Raw genomic sequence first — 18,732 nt, forward strand, 5'->3', positions numbered from 1 at the left:
TTACACATGGTGTAATTCAGCTATCTGGTTTCTTTCAGTGTGATGCTGACATGTACAGTATGCAAAAGGAGTTGAAACAAGAGACACCAGGCCCAAGTGTCCTTGGATGTGTGGGAAGAGCTTAGGTGGAAGGTTTGTCTTGTGATAACATTCAAAAAGCCCAGGCAGGAATGGGGGTTTCATTGTGTGCAGCACTTAACACACCCTGAGAAAGTGACCAAGTCTCTGCCCTGAAGAGTTTATGATCTAACTTGAAGCAAGATGAATGTACCAAGCGATAGAAGGGAAGGAGGAAGGTGCACGTGGAAAGAAAGTGAGCACAAGCTGCCAACATTTGTCAGATCCACATGTCCTGCATCCTCTTTTGAAAGTTTAACACTTTTGCCTTGGACTTCACACCATCCTCTCTGCCTCACACCTGTACGAGAGAGGTCTTCATAGGCTCAGGAACCTGGAGAACCAGCCTGTGCATAATGGACAACATCTTCTCAGAGCTGGATAAGCAACCAGGCAAGGCATCACCCTCATGCTGCTAGTTTGCATGGACACTGAACTGTCCATGGTAGAGCTATGTGTATTAAGCCATCTAGTCCATACAGGGCTGTGCCTAATTTCCTTCATTATCTTTGTTTCTTTGAAACTATTACAAGTACCATGTTAATTACCACCACTTTTGAGAGCTTAGTGTTCAGTTAAATATTTAAATTGTGCAGCCTCTAGCCCACAATGAGCCTTTCCTGAGAGCTGCTTGTGTGTTACAGCGGGTGTGAGGAGGAAGACCAGGAGGGAGAGAACAGAGGCAACAAGTGACTATTGATAGTGGGGGTGAGGGCATAATTCTGAACCCAATTCCTGAGAAAAAAGAAATAAAAATATAAACCCTGGCAGAAATCTGGGGAGGCACTTAACCCTGCGTGCCCGTCCCCACCATGAGTCACCTCTGGGATGGAAATACAGGGTTGCTATTTAAAACACCTTAAAATGCTGTTTGTATACAGTATATTTTATTTGTTCACATATTCTTCTTGATTTTAATGGGAGTTCACAACCTAAGAGCAGTGAGCATTTAGAAAAGAAGCACAGAGGAAGGGTCAGAATAGCATTAGGAACCAGCAGGCATTGGAGGACTAGTTGAAATTTTTTCATCATAGCTGATTTTTAATGTAAAATTGGGATTCTCAATGAAATTTTTTGAGCAAAGTATCTGCTTTCCACAGAATATTACAATCTTTGTCAAAAAATCAAATGTCTGAAAAACCTAAATTTAAATAATTGTAATGCAGATTTTTTTTAAAAAGTCACCACAGGAGGTCCTGGCAATTACGGGCCAGTAATCCTAATTTCAGTACCAGGCAAACTGATTGAAACTAAAGTAAAGTACAGAATTATCAGACACATAGATGAACATGATAAATTGGGGAAGAGTCAACACAGCTTTTGTAAAAGGAAATCATCCCTCACCAATCTATTAGAATTCTTTGAGGGGGTCAACAAACATTTGGACAAAGGTGATCCAGGGGATAGAGTGTTCTTGGATTTTCAGAAAACCTTTGACAAGGTCCCTCTCCGAAAGGTTTTTAAGCAAAGTAAGCAGTCATGGGACAAGAGGGAAGGTCCTCTCATTGATCAATAACTGGTTAAAAGACAGGAAACAAAGGGTAGGCATAAATGCTCAGTTTTCACAGTGGAGAGAGGTAAATAGCTGGGTCCCCAAAGATCTGTACTGGGACCTATGGTGTTTAACATATTCCGAAATGATCTGGAAAGGGGTAAACAGCAAGGTGGTGAAGTTTGTATACTGTCAAAACTACTCAAAATAGTTAAGTCCAAAGCTGACTGTGAAGAGTTATAAAGGGCTCTTACAAAACCGGGTGATTGAGCAAGATAATGGCAAATGAAAATCAGTAGTGCTATGTGCAAAGTAATGCACATTGGAAAACTTAATACCAACCAGACATACAAAATGATGGTGTGACGTGGTGTATCAACCTGACACTGGCCCATTTAGGGTTAACCACACTCTGTAGACTGAAGAGGCCAAACTCCCTCACCCTTATGGGCATGCTTTGACTGGAGACAAGGTATAAAAACGAGCAGCTCATCTCAAACTGGTCTGACTGAGGAGGAGAGTGGACATGTGTTGCAGGTGCCTGCCAGGAAGCTGCTGGAGCTCCAGTCTACAGAAGCCAACCATGCTGAGGTCCCTGCGGCAACCCTATCGACCACCATCGATGACGGAGAAGAATTTGTTCGCACAGGGAAAATACCAATGCTGGAAGTAAGGGTAGAAAACAACACAGGGAATAGAACTGGTACAGAGAGTGACTGAGCCTGAACGCAGGAGAATCGGTTCCTCAGGGCCCTGGATCAAGACCCGGTGAAATAGGGTGAGCCCGGGTCCCCCCAACCCCACACCGCACCCACATTGGGTATGGTCACCACCCTGAGGAACATGTCTTGAATGCAAGGGCAGCTGCATAGATCCTGGACACTGGGCCACGCCGCCTTGAACACAAGGGCAGCCACATAAACTCTAGCCACTGGGCCACAGTGCCCTGAAGACAGTGGCAGTTGTCTTTCCCTAGGGGCAAGAGGCAGTCCAGGGAACTCTTGCCACTTGAGCAGTAACCCCTGTTTTTTTGTCTTTCTCGGCCTGACTCCCCATCGCAGGGTGTATCAATCCTATGACAGATGGAGTCTAAATTAGCTGCTAACACTCAACAAAATGGTTTTTGGGGTCCTTGTGGCTAGTTCTCTGAAAATATCTGCTCAATGTACAGTGGCGGTCAAAAAAGCATACAGAATGTTAGGAACCATCAGGAAAGAGATTCCATCGCATGTCCAGACACTGCCAGAACCCCTGCGAAGACCTCCTCACCCAAGCCCATGCAAGTGGACGTAACACAGACCTAACTGGACCATTCTGAATGGGAACACTGATGGCGAGAGAACTTCGTGTTTCCACTTTGGTGGCACTAGCCACATGGTGTATGTCTAGTCCTCCTATGTCTCTGAACCACATGTTTATGGGAAACAACCATGCCCAGCCTCAGTCAGGGGGTCGAGTCTCGTCAACATTGGGAAAACTCCACCAAGCCCCCTCTAGCAACCTATTCTGGGCACCTGGCCTGACACATTGAAAATGTCCTCACAACTACAACTCCAGCTACAACTCTGGCTCTGGGATTTTGGATAGGTACTTCTCTCCCCACCCTCTCCCCGCCCCCCAAGGGCCCTGATTGATTCTAAGGCCAATAATAACTTCATGGATGCTTCCATGGCTCAAGTACTTGGCTTACCCATACAGCTGAACTCTGCCCCCAATTTAATTGAGACAATCCATGGATCACCGCTTCCTCTGGGGCTGTTAGTCAGAAAACTACAATTTTGGAGGTGAAGGTTGGGGAGCACCATGAGCTCCTCTGATTCAGCCTGCTCCAATCCCTAGCACTTCCCTTTGTTATGAAGAATCCCCTAGTTGGTGAAATATGACCTGCATATCTCTTGGCATCAGCACACAATGACATTTAATTCTGAGTTTTGCAAGGACAACTGCCTCCTGACTTCCAAGTTCAACCCTCAAGAACCTCAGGTCAGACGCTTTGTCCAGGCTTCAGAAACAGGGAGAGATGCTTGGGCAACAGGGAAGGCCTCCTTGCTACTAGGGTCAGCTGTCACAATCCCTGCAAAATACCAAGAGTTTTAAAAAACAAAAATTCAAAAAACAAAATGCAGACATACTACCCCCTTACCGGGAATATGACAGCCTGATCAATTTACAGCCTGGAGCCAAGATTCTGTTTAGCTAAATATATTCCATCTCAGTACCTGATTTAGCCACCCTTAAGCACTGCATCCACAAGAATCTGGAGAACGGCTTGATCCAGAGTTCCCCATCCATGACTGGGGCCCCTGTCCTCTTTGTGAAACAGAAAGACAGCTTTTTTAGACTCTATGTTGACTACTGTGCCCTAAATAAAATCACAGTGCAGAATTTATACCTGCTACCCCGATCCCAGAGCTCTGGTTTGGGTAAGATCAGCCTGAGTATTCAACAAGTTAGACCTCAGGGGGGTATATACCCTAGTCAGAATCCGGTCAGGGATTAATAGAAAACCACTTTTCACATCTGGTATGGCCAATTCAAAAATCTGGGGATGCTTTTGGACTTACTAACGCACCTTCAACCTTTCAACATCTAATTAATGATGTCTTACGAGATATGCTGGACCAGTATGTGGTCACCTACTTAGGTGACATCCTAATTTTCTCTGAAGATCAAGTTATGCATCACCAGCATGTGTGCAAAATCCTATAAAGACTCCATCAATAGGTGCACTATGCTAAGCTGCAGAAATGCATCTTCGGTCAACCCACCATGGAATTCTTATGCTACATTCCATCCGCCAACGAGGTCTGCAAGGATCTCTGGCAGGTGGAAGTGGTTCACGACTGGGCAACCCAGTGAAGCATTCAAGAAATTCAGCACTTTATTGGGTTTGTGAATTTCTATGGAACTACTTTATATGGAACCACTCCTGAATCCTGGCCCCTGTGACCTCTCTGCTGCAAAAAACCACCAAGTTTTCTTGGATGCCAGAAGCCCAAGAAGTCTCTGATCACCTGAAGGTGGCGTTCACCTCTGCGCCCATCCTCATACATCCTGACCAAAGTCAACTGTTCATCCTGGAAACCAAAGCCCCCAATGTCACCGTTGGTGTGGTGCTGTCCCAGAAACAGAATTTCATCCTGGTGCATACTGTTCTTGCAAGTTCACACCTGCAAGCATAACTGTGAAATTTTGGGGAAGGAGCTGATTGCCATCAAAGTGGCTTTTGAGACCTGGAGGCATTATCTAAAAGGAGCCACACACCCAGTTCAGGTGTTCACTGATCACAAAAATCTAGAACACCTGCATTCTGCTAAAGTCCTAACCCAAGAACAGCTATGCAGAGCTCTCTTTTTTTTCTAGGTTTGATTTTACTATCACCTACCACCCTGACTCCTGCAACAGTAAGCCAGATGCTATGTCCCACAAAGGGGAATATGCCAATGATCCTAAGGGACCTGAAGAAGAGCCTCCTGCATCCTGAAACCACATCATTTCCTCAGAGGATCATCGCTATCTGATTTGCTCATGACCATATGTTCTGCCCTACCAAGTGACCCCTTCGTCCAGACACTCCAAACTTCCAACACTAAACCCCAGGGTAAGCTCACACAAAAGGATGGACTCCTCCTCATTTGTGGGCACATCTAAATCCCTCAGGGACACCCCTGTTTGGAGGCCCTATGCATTTGCCTTGACATCCCCTATGCCAGGCAAGGCAAAAACCACTCCCATGGCACACTAGTCATTCTGGTGGCCAAAACTGTGGTCTGACTTTCAGGCCTATGTCAGCTCTTGCAACGCCTGTGGTCATACCAAAGTTCCCCAAACTAAAACCTTTGAGATGTTAATACCCACTGAGACCCCCTTGAGGCCTTGGGCTAAATTACAATAGACTTCATTATTGAACTACCAGAATCTGAGGGATACCATACAATACCATACTGATAGTAGTGAATCAACTGACAAAGATGGCACACTTCATTCTCTGTGCACATCTTCCCACCACCAAAGATACTGCTCATCTCCTCATCACATATGTGTTCTGCCTCCACCACCTCCTGGACCACATTACCTCAGACTAGAGTTCCCAGTTTATTTCTCAGTTTTGGCAGGAGGTGTTCTTCTTCTTAGAGCTGTTGTCTCCATGTATCAACTGCCTACCACCCACAAATCAATGGCCAATCAGAAAGAGTGAATCAGGTGTTGGGACAATACCTGTGATGCTTCAAAAGCCACCACCAAAATGACTGGGCTTCACTGATTCCATACATGGAATTCAGATACAACAATGAAGATCATGCCTCAACGAAAATGAGCCTGTTTTTTGTGTGTGTGTGTGCAAATTATGGTTGCCACTCCCGTTTTCACCATGCACTGCCCACTGTACCCACAGTTCCTGGTTCATCAAATCCACCAAACACAGGAAGAGTTTAAACAAAACCTAGATGTAACCAACACAGCATACAAACATCAGGCTGACCATCACCAGCAGGAGGGCCCTACATCTGCAGTAAAACAAAAGGTATGGCTACCCACCAAAGACCTGAAGACAGGCAGACCCTTATGTAAACTTGGACCACCAGTACCTAGGACCCTACCAGATCTGTAGGCAAATCAATCCTGTAACCTTTGAACTCAACTTCCCTGCTATCTTAAGGTGCACCCTGTATTCCGTGTCTCCCTCCTAAACCCTTCTGTCAATTCCTTTCCCAAACGAAAACAACCTCTCCTTCTACCAGGCCAAGGCCAAGGTGAATACCTTGTCCACAAGATCCTAGACCCCAGATACAAAGAGGGAAGATATGGTAACTTGTTGACTGGAGACAGAAGACTGGTCCTGGGAACCAGATCATTATACACATGCTCCCAAGAACCTTCCACAGAACCCATCCGGACAAACTTGGTCCTTGGTCACCCCAATGGAGCAGTGATGTGAGGACCCCAATATTGAATGAAGTCTACTGGCTCCCTAGGTGGCATCCTTACCAGAGTACCTGACTCTCTGAACTGTCCTCGCATATGAGACACTTCTTTGAGGAAGCCTTAGATGAAGGAATATCCCAGTCCTGACAGCTTGAAAAATGTCTCTTCTCTTTCCTGAAAGAACCTTTCTGCTTTTAAAAATTTAATTGTACCTTCCTTCTGATAGTCCTTCCCTGTTCCCTCCCCCAGACAAAAAAGCACTCAAACCCATAGATGCATTGATCAATTGAATGGGCTACAGACCAACTCACAAAAGCAAGGGAATTCAGAAATTGATATCTAAAGGGCAATGTGTCCTTAATTCATCTCTGCATACCCAGAGGAGGGTATAGTGTCTATTACTGGAAAACTCTGGGACTGACACAGGGCCCAGGAACAACAGAGCAGTGACAGCGGTAAGTCTGCTTCCCTGGCTTCTGCCTATTTAAGCCTGAACATACATTTCTAAGGCTTTGTGTATTGACATTTTATTCCATTTCTGTATACATTTGTGCTTGCTTAGTTTTCAGTATAAGGGCCGCATCCCCAAAGGTTTAAAATAATACTATATATTTACTGTCATGGGTTCCCCTCCCATGAGTTGAAGCAGTCTTGCTATGGGAATGCTTTTTCCGTTTTTTCATGTTTCTTCAGTAAAAGCTCTTATATTCTTTGTCTGCCCCTTGTTTGCTTGCTTGTCTGTGAGTTTGTTTGGAACAGGAAGAGTGGAGATTGCACTCTTTTTTGATTGCTGTTGTTTGCTCCAGGAGTGCCTTTGTGCATCGTGAGTGGCTCTGTATGGTTGTGCTGGGCATAGTAGCAATTTAGAACAAGGTTTGCTCCAAGGCAACAAACATGAACAAAGACCCAAGAGAATTAAAAGCTGAAGTATTAATAACAGTGTTATCAACTCAAAGTAAATGTTACCAAAGGAAGGGGAACTTCTGACTATGGGCCTCAATGCTGAGGCTTTTACTCTGTCCTTGTTGGTCATTGGGATTTATTGCATTAGTGGTCCATTACAGACCTAGTTGCACCAATGCAATCCCTAAACGTAGACAAGGAAAGCCACTGTTCGTACTGGTTTGGCTGACTTGAGATTTCAATCAGAGGTTTGCTGAACTGACTTTTGTTATCTACACTAGATGTTTTCCCCAGAGCAGTTACAACATGCCAATGCTCAAATGTGGAATATAACATGTGACAAAGGCTCAGAATGAGAGGAAACTTGAAAATGTTGTGGGATTCATTCCCTTAATATAATCAATTTGGACTTCAGCCTCAATTTCATGACTCTTTATTTACAATGCTAATAATTTTCAACAAGAAAAGTGACAGGTCATCCAATTTGTGTGGCACTGAGGTAACCTCGGGACTAAACTGAGTGACATCCATCAAAATGAAGTACAGGTGAAATCATGCAACTGCACCAGTTGTTGGCCATCAATTGCTGACTCAGGGCTAATCCCAAATACAGATAAGGCCTCAAGACTGGCAAACTATCACTGAACCCAATGGAAGTTTGCCGAACTACAGACTGAGGGAGAAAGGAGCAAGGGGATCTCTAGATTTGGCTCCATATGTTAAAACTGTCCTATTTAAAGGCAATAGAATATATTCCTTATAAGTAGCCTGTATGACATCAGTACAAAGTTTCAAATTAGATGACAAAAAATCCAAAGTACATTTAAAAAGTAATTTAGATGGTTCCTGAGTGCCGGGCTGTGAAAACTTAATTAGGTAGTCTCCTATCAAATGACAGGAGGAAAACATTATAAAATGAAATGACGAGGGGACTAAGTCTATGAGAAATAAATTAGCTTGGTTGTCATGTCCAAGCTATGATATTTCGAATCACTCTGTCAGTTTAATTGACTACAATTTATGTAAGTTTGATAAAAAGCGTTGTGCCATTAATAAGGGATTGAGTTGCATGTTGTGTGTTTGAGAGCACTTAGCCCTTTACTCTGATTAAGGTACTTACAATCTATGGTGCTTGAACTTTGTATGGTTAAGTAGTTGTAATATTTATTACAGGCTTGTCACCATAATATATGGGTGCACTGCACATGGCTTAAGATGATGATATAATTCCCCTGTATAGGGAGGTAAAACCACTATATAATCTCATTCATAGCTCTGTAACTATGTTCTGTGTGATGCTCCCAAGAAAAATCATATATTACTGTATGTATTTTTCTCCTGCAGACCATATAACTACTGACCAAAGGCACCTGGATCCACATGAATGGGCCTTTAAGCCTATGCAAAGCTCCGTTTATGTCAGCGAGACTTTCTGTGGGAATCAGTCTGTCTACACCAGGGGCGGGCAAACTTTTTGGCCTGAGTGCCACATCGGGTTTCCGAAATTGTATGGAGGGCCGGTTAGGGGAGGCTGTGCCTTACCAAACAGCCAGGCATGGCCCGGCCTCTGCCCCCTATCCAACCCCCCCTGCTTCTCACCCCCTGACAGCCTCCCACGGGACTCCTGCTCCATCCAACCCCCCTGATCCCTGTCCCCTGATCGTCCACAGAACCCCTGCCCCATCTGCCCCCTGCCACCCCATCCAACCCCTCCTCTCATTCCTGAATGCCCCCCAACCTCTGCCCCATTCAACCACCCCTTCTCCTTGACCGCCCCCAGAACCTCTGCCCCTGTCTGCCCCCCGCCACCCCATCCAACCCCTCCTCTCATTCTGACTGCCCCCCCCAGGACCTCTGCCCCATTCAACCACCCCTTCTCCTTGACTGCCCCCGGAACCCCTTCCCCTGACTGCCCCCCGCCGCCCCATCCAACCCCTCTTCTCATTCCTGACTTCCCCCCGGGACCCCTGCCCCCATTCAACCACCCCTTCTCCTTGACTGCCCCCGGAACCCCTTCCCCTGTCTGCCCCCCGCCGCCCCATCCAACCCCTCCTCTCATTCTGACTGCCCCCCCCAGGACCTCTGCCCCATTCAACCACCCCTTCTCCTTGACTACCCCCGGAACCCCTTCCCCTGACTGCCCCCCGCCGCCCCATCCACCCCCTCTTCTCATTCCTGACTTCCCCCCGGGACCCTTGCCCCCATTCAACCCCCCTGTTCCCCGCCCTCTGACCACTCTGACCCCTATCCACATCCCCACCCCCGACCACCACCCCGAACTCCCCACCACCCCGAACTCCCCTGCCCTCTATCCAACCCCCACTGCTCCCTGCCCCTTTAACGCACTACCTGGAGCACCAGTGGCTGGCGGCGCTACAGATGCACCACCCAGAGCACCAGGACAGGCAGCCGTGCCGCCTGGCTGGAGCCGGCCACGCCACCGCACAGCGCCAGGTCAGGCCAAGGCTCTGCAGCTGTGCTGCCCGGCAAGAGCTCGCAGCTCCACTGCCCAGAGCAGTATCCCCGGAGGGGATAGCAGGGGTGGGGCCTGGGGCGAGCTTCCTGGGCCAGGAGCTCAGGGGCCGGGCAGGAGGGTCCCAAGGGCTGAATGTGGCCCACGGGCTGTAGTTTGCCCACCTCTGGTCTACACAGATCAGATTGTAGAAATGGAGCCTTAGATTTTAGGGCTAGATAATCACATGTTCAGAAAGTTCTAAGGAGACTGCATTCCAACTGTTTTTTTTTAACAGATGTAATTTATATTGCATATGTAGAGAGAGGCAGGCAAGAGGCAGAGCAATGGCTGTGCTCCATCTTCCCACATACTGGCCAGCATATCAGGGAAGTAAGCTGTTCCACCGAAAGGGAGACCTGCACCCCGGTAGCTTCCAGAGTCATCCTATGTTTCTGGGCTTCCTTTGTAGGATGCTTCCAACTCACCAGTGATTAAACAGTAACCTAATCCTTAGGAAGTTATGCAAGAACAGCACTGTTGGAAACTTAGTTTTCAGTGTATAAATATGTCTCACAACAAAGGCTCAGCGCACAGTATTATGTAATACACCATGATCGAAGGAAACCAATTATTTAATAGCCCTAATTCACACACACACAAAATGATATGGAAGTAGGGCATTGTCTGCTTCTGAACCAATTAGCTAGAACCTTCTCCCTGCTGATCTGAAAAATTCTGTCCCTCATTGTAGACTGAAATGAAAAGGTCTATTTGCTGACCCCACAGCACTCGTGTGAGAAACTTTTTGTTCTTAGAGTGTATTAGAACTTCTGAGGGGGGTAAACGTAACTGAGGCAGGGAGGTGCATGCACAAGTGTTCACAACTTCAAACTCTCTGGAAATTAGCTCCTGAACATAAGAGGTGCTATAATGGGATATAATTTGTTTAAATGTTAACTACCAGTACATGCTTCTTGTCACATTTTCTATAAAATATGACAGTTCTTTGAATTATTCATCTGTGGATGTCTCATCCAAGTATAAACATTATCTGTTTAAAATAAAGATGTTGGTGAATGTAAAGAATTGTTTTGCACATTTCTGTTAAAAGAAAAATTAATGCAGATCTTTTCCAGTGTTGAGCAAAATGCTCTGTAATCTTTGAATGCTTGCTTTGAAGGTGTGTCATAAATATAAAGGGAAGGGTAAACCCCTTTAAAATCCCTCCTGGCCAGAGGAAAAATCCTCTCACCTGTAAAGGGTTAAGAAGCTAAAGGTAACCTCGCTGGCACCTGACCAAAATGACCAATGAGGAGACAAGATACTTTCAAAAGCTGGGAGGAGGAAGAAAAACAAAGGGTCTGTGTGATGCTTTTGCCGGGGACAGAACAGGAATGGAGTCTTAGAACTTAGTAAGTAATCTAGCTAGGTATGTGTTAGATTATGATTTCTTTAAATGGCTGAGAAAAGAATTGTGCTGAATAGAATGAATATTCCTGTCTGTATATCCTTTTTGTAACTTAAGGTTTTGCCTAGAGGGATTCTCTATGTTTTGAATCTAATTACCCTGTAAGGTATCTACCATCCTGATTTTACAGAGGTGATTCCTTTTTACTTCTATTAAAACTCTTCTTGTAAGGAAACTGAATGCTTTTTCATTGTTCTAAGATCCAAGGGTTTGGCTCTGTGGTCACCTATGCAAATTGGTGAGGATTTTTACCAAACCTTCCCCAGGAAGTGGGGTGCAAGGGTTGGGAGGATTTTGGGGGGAAAGACGTGTCCAAACTATGTTTTTTCAGGAACCCAGATAAAGTTTGGTGGTGGCAGTGGAAGTCCAGGGGCAAAGGGTAAAATAGTTTGTACCTTGGGGAAGTTTTGACCTAAGCTGGTAAAGAGAAGCTTAGGAGGTTTTCATGCAGGTCCCCACGTCTGTACCTAGAGTTCAGAGTGGGGGAGGAACCTTGACAAGGTGTCAGTGCAGTTAGTTTTCATGTCCAAAAGGGCAACGCTCAGTTATTGCCTGTTTGATTGGCTCATATAGGTGCTCCTGCCCATCAGTAGGAATGAGTGTGTTCCTTCCCTCACTCTACCCTGTGTAACTCTCATAAAATTTCCTAGGGTCCTTCATCTGTGCTGAGGGATATAAGCAGTCAAAGTCTCCTCAATCTTTTCTCTACCTCCATTCCCCCATTTAAGCCATAGGATGTCATTGGCGCTGTAGGAAAACTCTCCTTGATTTGCAAAGGGGCAGGAAATTAATGGTAGCTGCTCTCAGTAACATTTGATGGGTAGTGGAGGAGAGGGAGTGGAGGGTCTCAGCAGTGACTCCTGGTGGCAGTGAGAGTCTGCTTCAGAGGCAACAGCCTCACCATTTACTCAGCTTCCAGGAGCTCACTGCCCTGTCTAGTCATGGGAAATAACATATGAAGAAATTGGTCTCTAAAAGAAAAAGATAAGGGGGAGTAATTGACTCAGAACTGGAGCAGGTGGGAATGAGGCTGTGTCACCGACTGATGATTTTATTGTGAATCTCATGCTATTTGGTGTTCTTCCTGACGTCTCAGCACCTGGAGACAAGTGATTATGTGGGAATCTCAGTTTTCATTTTTAAAAGAAACATTCCTAGCCCTTGTGGTTGCAGAGAGAAGCCTGAAAACATGACCTGACCACACTCTAAAGGCTCAAAAACTAGAAGGCAACCAAAACGACCCAAAATAATGTACTATTATTTATTATTGATGGTTATTATTATACTTATTATTTATTATGTACTACAATTATTAATTTTAAAGCCAATGTCATAATTTTGGGAGGTCTGACATGCTTGTTGACCACTTGGGGTTGGCCATACTGAAAATAGCCCCCTTAGCAGAGGATCAGGGATTGATCCTCTCTGAAGTTGACAAAAGAGAAACTAGGAGTAAAGAATGCAAAATCTATCTCAGACAAACACTGGGCTAAACAGTGAATGAGTGGGTGAGAGGCAGGGTGACCAGCTAGCAAGTGTGAAAAATCGGATACTTTTTTTTTTAAGGCAAAGGGGTATAGTTGCCTATATAAGACAAAGCCTCTGGGACATCTGGTCACCCTAATGGGCGATCATGTTAAATTGAGTGCCAAAAACTCATCTAGCCCATACTTTTCCCTTATCACTCTGGACTGTGCGATCTGCCTCCTACTTAAAGTTCTTAAACAGGAGCACAGCTGCACTATCTTGATTTCCTTTACATCTGTTAGTCATTACACCAAACTGTTACAAGCTGCTCAGAGAGTGGGTGAGATCTGACACAAGGATCCTTTGATCTGCCTTTAGTTATATATATATATTTTATATTCTTGCCCAGATCAACGGAAACTGAGAGGTTGAGGATATTAAATTATTGGCAAGGCTTAGGCTATGAATGTGCCCTTCCATCTTTAGCCAAGTTGAGGACCTCTCTTTGGAGGTGTGGAGGAGAGAGAAGGCTTCCATTTTGGTATTCAGTACTTTGCCATAGTCCTAAGGAGTCTCTCCCATCAGGGCACCACAGGATAATCCTATAAGTGCTATGGAAGTATCCTGGGAGTTTTTTCTGCCTTATGTAAGGAGACAGGCTATTAAGACATATGTGATAGTGGATCCTTATATACGTAAGTTTGAGGTGCTCCTTGTCATAAAACATGTTGCTATGTTATTTCATTTAAAGCTCAAAAAAGAGTAAAAATATAAATCTTTCTAAGAAAACCTTCTGCAATGCAATTTATTTTTCATATTTGCCTAATACCAAAACTAACTCCTCCATCTCCCCTACTGTGCTCTCTATGACACTACCGCCTCGCCCCCACGCAAGAGGGGTATACATAGGATGTGGTAGCATATTGCACTATCCTCTGATGAGACAACCCTGCCCCCTCACCCTTGGCTCCATCGCAATTACTGCAGTGCAGAAGAAAACTAGGATTTCAGAACTCCATGCCAGGAAGCCCAGCTCAGTGGGGATGGAATGTACCCCAGCAGCCAGCGGGCTTTGGGGAGGAGTGTGTATGGAGCTGGTGACGCTCCAGACAATCAGATCCATCGGTCATATACCCTGGTGGGGAGAGATAGGGCAGGAAGCTGGATGTACAGAGTGTGGGGGGAATGCAGACTTGCAGACTCTACTGCAGCCTGGAGGTGGAAGCAACAAACATGCAGTGACTTTTTTATTATTATTGTTATTTGCCGGTGTTACTACTCAGGGTCCCGAAGGGAGGTTTCTGCAATCTCATCCCAGCTCTGATGGCCCCCTTCTCCCTGTGCCACAGTGCCAGGCCCAGCTGCTCAAGCATAGGGAAGTGGATAGGTTTTCCCCTTAATCTGGAACTCCAGGACTGTGCTGACTTATCAATGTGAGCTGATACCATGGCAAAGTACAAGCAAGGTATAGAGTACAAATGTTAGCAGGACAACGCATGTTCATTAGAGGAGATGCCTAGGGTTTGTATTATTGTATTTCAGTGTTAGCTGTTTCCTCTTGTTCTGCTTAAATGTGGGGGACAAAGGACAAGCTAACTGAAGGCTATGTCTGAATCAATGACCGGGGAAAGAAAGAAGGAAACCCTCTCAAGCACGATGCAGTTTAAAAGCAATCTATGTTGGGTAATAGAAATGATACTTTTGTACTTACAAGCAAGAGTTTGATTGGAAGGAAAGTTAATGTGACCATTTAACACCACAATAGGGAAACAAACATATTTTATAAATAATTGATATCTACACATCAAAGAAAGCCATTCTTATAACTGAGGGGTAAAAGAGTCCTACTACCCAAAGGCTCATTTCTCTCAAGTGAAGCCACTGTTAGAGATGCTGCTCTGTTGACAGCTTTTTAGAGGCCAGACAGATTTCTAATGGGTTACTGAGGAGGTAACCCTACAATCGCCACCATACAAAGTCTAGGGCTGCTGAGGATATCTTTCCATAGCTCTTCCTCCTCCTGTGCTTGTTATTTGACTAAGGGTACATCTAAACTGCAACAATACCCAGCAGCAGTGAGTCTCAGGGGACTTGGGCTCATGGGGCTTGTACTACTGGGCTAAAAATAGCAGTGCAGACATAACCACTTGGGCTGGAGCCCAGGCTCTGAGATCCACCAAGACTCCAGCCCGAGCGGGAACATTTAAACTGCTACTTTTAGCCCCGTAGCACAAGCCTGAGTCATTTGACCCTGGCTCTGAGACCTGCTATTGTGGAGCTTTTTTGCTGTATAGATGTACCCTAACTCATTTCTGTAAATTAACAGTAGACTCAATCCCAAACGTCAGGGTTTAAAACAATCTCTAGCTATTAGAGATCAGAATGAGCCCTAATGTGGGGGCGGATTATCCCCTATTTCCCCCCTGTGGAGTTCTTACACCTTCCTCTGAAGCACTGGCCATTGTCAGCCACAGGATACCAGAGTAGGTGGACCTCAGATCTGATCCAGTGTGGCCATTCCTTGTTTCCTAAGAGTTCTATTGTTTAATGTAAACTGATTTGGGTTTTGACTGTTATATCTGAGAAAAGTTATTTGCTGCAGTTCTCAAAGGAATCTGAACTTTGTCTTCACAGGAAGGTGAACGAGATGGTCTGTGCACAAGGGTGACGATAGAGGGAGGAAGGCTGGGGAGCAGGGCCACACTACAGGCTGGAAAATAACAATGTTGACACATGATGGCCAAACAACCTAAGGGTACAAGGGTCTGTCAGGTTAGCCTATTAGTGAGTTAAACAACACTTCAATGATAGGCAAGTCATATGGCCGAACGCTCTCCTTAGACCAAATTCTGGCTAAAATGATTGGTACCCAAGTGAGCGCATTTATAAACATGGCCAGAAGAAGGAGCTGGGCCTGCCACCCCACAGCCCTGACAAGGAGTTACAGCACCATGTGGTCTCCGCTTTTGCTTCTACCCACACCTGCAACTAGACTACCAATGCCGCTGCCAGTCCTGGAGCGGCTCCTCCAGTCATGGCCAACCCAAAGCTCAGGCTCCAATGGGAAGGAACTGGGCCCACTGCACTAGCCCTTGCTGCTCCCAGCTGGTGATTCAGCACCACATAGCATCCCCACCTCCTAATGGAAGCTCCCTGGGCTGGGATATAAAAGACCCTAGAGAACCAAAAGTTCCCCTTCATCCCTTTCTAAGGCATTCTTTAACCCCTTCACTTTCCCTAAGCTACCTGACTCAGCACCCCCATTCATGTCACTCTCCGAACCTGAGAAGCAATAAAAGCATGAGAAGATGGGTTGGGGAAGAAGGGAATACAACTGCAATGCCAAGTTATTTTGCTGTATGATGATCTAACAGCTTTAAAGATTTAATTTAGTTGGGTATCCATCCATGTAGCAATGTATTTTCTTATACTGCACTTCAGGGCATGTGATAATCATCATTGCCAGATCCCCAGTAGACTAATTATAAGACAACAATTTTCAAACACTAAGAATAACAGTCATCTGAAACTAAATCTGGGGTTAAATTTAGGTCTGACTATCTCTCATAGAAGGAGGAAACTTTAAAGCTCTACATTAAAAATTCATATTTCTCTGGGCACTGGTTTAATATGATGACTACAATATTACATTTTACAAAAAGGTTAATTTCCCTTTTTCCAGGTTTCCTAAGGAGAAAGCCTCTGTTGTTACTTGAAAATCACAGGAACATTTTGCCACAGAAGGCGAAACACAATAAAGTATTAAAGGGGTTTTTTGTTTGGTTGGGTTTTTTTGTAAATTGACACATTTATGTTGTACACAAACAAATAAATGTTACAATGTGTTTTGGGCCAAATCACTTTGATTGCACATCATATCCTTCCAGGCCCCGGATACTCTTCAGTTCTGCAGTTACAGAATCCTCCTGCATTATGTTCTATATTGCTTTTTCTTCTTTTATGTGACTAGGCAGAAGATTCCAGATGCCATTCTTTTATTTCACTTACAGCTCCTCTGCCCTTTCTCCAGGATACAAAGGACTTGTTTCAATAGAAGTAATTGGCAAATGAACTGTTCTGTTAGATACTATGTGACACAAATCACTTTTGCTATTTTTAGCCAGGTTCAGTTGCCCCCTCTCCCTTTAAAACTGAATCCTTATTGATACTGCTTGATGTACCTTTACAGATTCAGACTTTTGAAGGAAATCGGCCAATGCTTTTTTTAATAGAGATGGAAGTTCCTTGCTTTAGGACTCAAGTCCAAAAATAGCCAGAATGTAAGACAACAGAGGCCGAGATTTAGAGAGACTTGTTCAAAATCAGGTGAAAATAATTTTAAAATCAATGTCTTTGCTATGTTGATGAATTTTTCTATTTAAAAGCTTTGCTACTGATCATAGACAAACTCCTAATTGTGAGAGTGTGTGTGTGTTCCCATTGACATAAATGGGCTTTGGATCTGCCTGTAGTTCCTAAAGCCACAGTAAAGAAAGATCTCTTTTACTCACCTGTTCTTTTCTACTACTGGTCAGCTCTGGGGACAAATTTCAGCTCACTCTTTATATTCTGGATCTCTGATAAGTTGACAGCAGGGCCTGGAAGTTTCTTGGCTCCTGGGAGCTGCTTCTTCTCCTTCTCCTCCTCTGTAGAAGCAGGAATGCTCTGTGCAAAGGGAAAATAGTCACCTTACAATAACCATACACATCTCTTGAGCATAAACAGAGATCAGATTAATTGGGAAACGTGAAAAGGTTTTTTTGATGCTAAATGTAATCACAATGGAAACTGGACAGCTGTAAGAAGGAATTAACTTGGTTAGTAGATGCCTTGAGATGCCTGCACATGTTTTGAAAAATACATTAAAGTGTGCTGAATGCACAAGGATTTACATCTTTCTACATGTGAGTAGCAATTTACTATGTTAAAGGAATAATGGGAAGTGAATCTGGTGGAGTGCCATAGGCAGTCAAAAGGAAGAAAAGTAAATGTCCATTTTTATGACCTAATATCTTGTCGAGTTACATAGCCATGAGCTCTAGCTACTGAGAAACCTAATATTCTGCAACTCCCGAGTCTCTGAAGAGCAGAGCTGTGATGGTAGCTCATGGGCACTAAGGGCCTGATCCAAAGCCTATTAAAGTCAATGGGAGTTTTTCCATTGACTTCAGTGAGCTTTGGATCAGGCCCTGTGGAAGAGATGGATTTTGAGAGATTTGCAACACAGCGTAGTGGGAATCTTTAAAATTAAGACCAAGACCTGGGTCTGGACTCAAACAGGGAGCTAATGTAGAGTGTTGGAGCATTGGAGGTGAGGATGGGGTATGTTCTTGTCATCTGTGTTAGTTATAACATGGCCTACCACATGCTGTATTATCTGCAGCTTCTTCATGGTCTTCCATTGACAACCCTTATTTGTCGTACATGGCCATGACTGAAGCTGGAGGTGATAAATCACTTTGGCTGGTCCAGCTATGACTGGAAGGGATGCATTTCTGGCTTCTAACACCATGTGGAGTAGTGCTGGATGAACTTTTCTACATACAACTTTTTTTTTTTTTTCAGCAAAAATGCTCATTCGGTGATACCACATAACTTCTTGAGTGCATGTTGATTTTGCTGAATTTTTCATTTTGAAAAAAACTTTTTAAAAGTTCAGAAAAAATCAAAACAGTCAGTTTTGAAATTTTCTAAGTGAAATGTTTTGATTTTTCAGTCTGAAACAACTTTTCCTTTCAAAATTTCCTTTAATTTTATTTTTAAAAATTCAAAGTTATTTTAAAATGCTCAAAATCACAAGGAAACATTTCATTCTTTTTAAATGCAATGCTTTGTTTGATCCAAACCCATTTTTTTCTTTTCTAAATTGCCAATGAACAAAAAAACCTGTTTTTCACCCAACTG

General features: G+C 44.3%; 1 protein-coding gene across 3 annotated transcripts in view; it reads right to left on the bottom strand.

Moving 5' to 3' along the window:
- The window catches only part of SMPX (small muscle protein X-linked), a 60,686-nt gene that overhangs the window by 27,434 nt on the left and 14,520 nt on the right, over positions 1–18,732 (bottom strand). For all 3 annotated transcript variants that reach the window (XM_073328068.1, XM_073328078.1, XM_073328085.1), the window contains exon 4: positions 17,340–17,493. In XM_073328068.1, the coding sequence (XP_073184169.1) occupies positions 17,353–17,493 (141 nt within the window). In that variant the 3' untranslated portion in view covers positions 17,340–17,352. The remainder of the gene's footprint in view (positions 1–17,339; positions 17,494–18,732) is intronic.

The sequence above is a fragment of the Lepidochelys kempii genome, chromosome 1, assembly GCF_965140265.1.
Source record: "Lepidochelys kempii isolate rLepKem1 chromosome 1, rLepKem1.hap2, whole genome shotgun sequence".
Taxonomy (NCBI): domain Eukaryota; kingdom Metazoa; phylum Chordata; order Testudines; family Cheloniidae; genus Lepidochelys; species Lepidochelys kempii.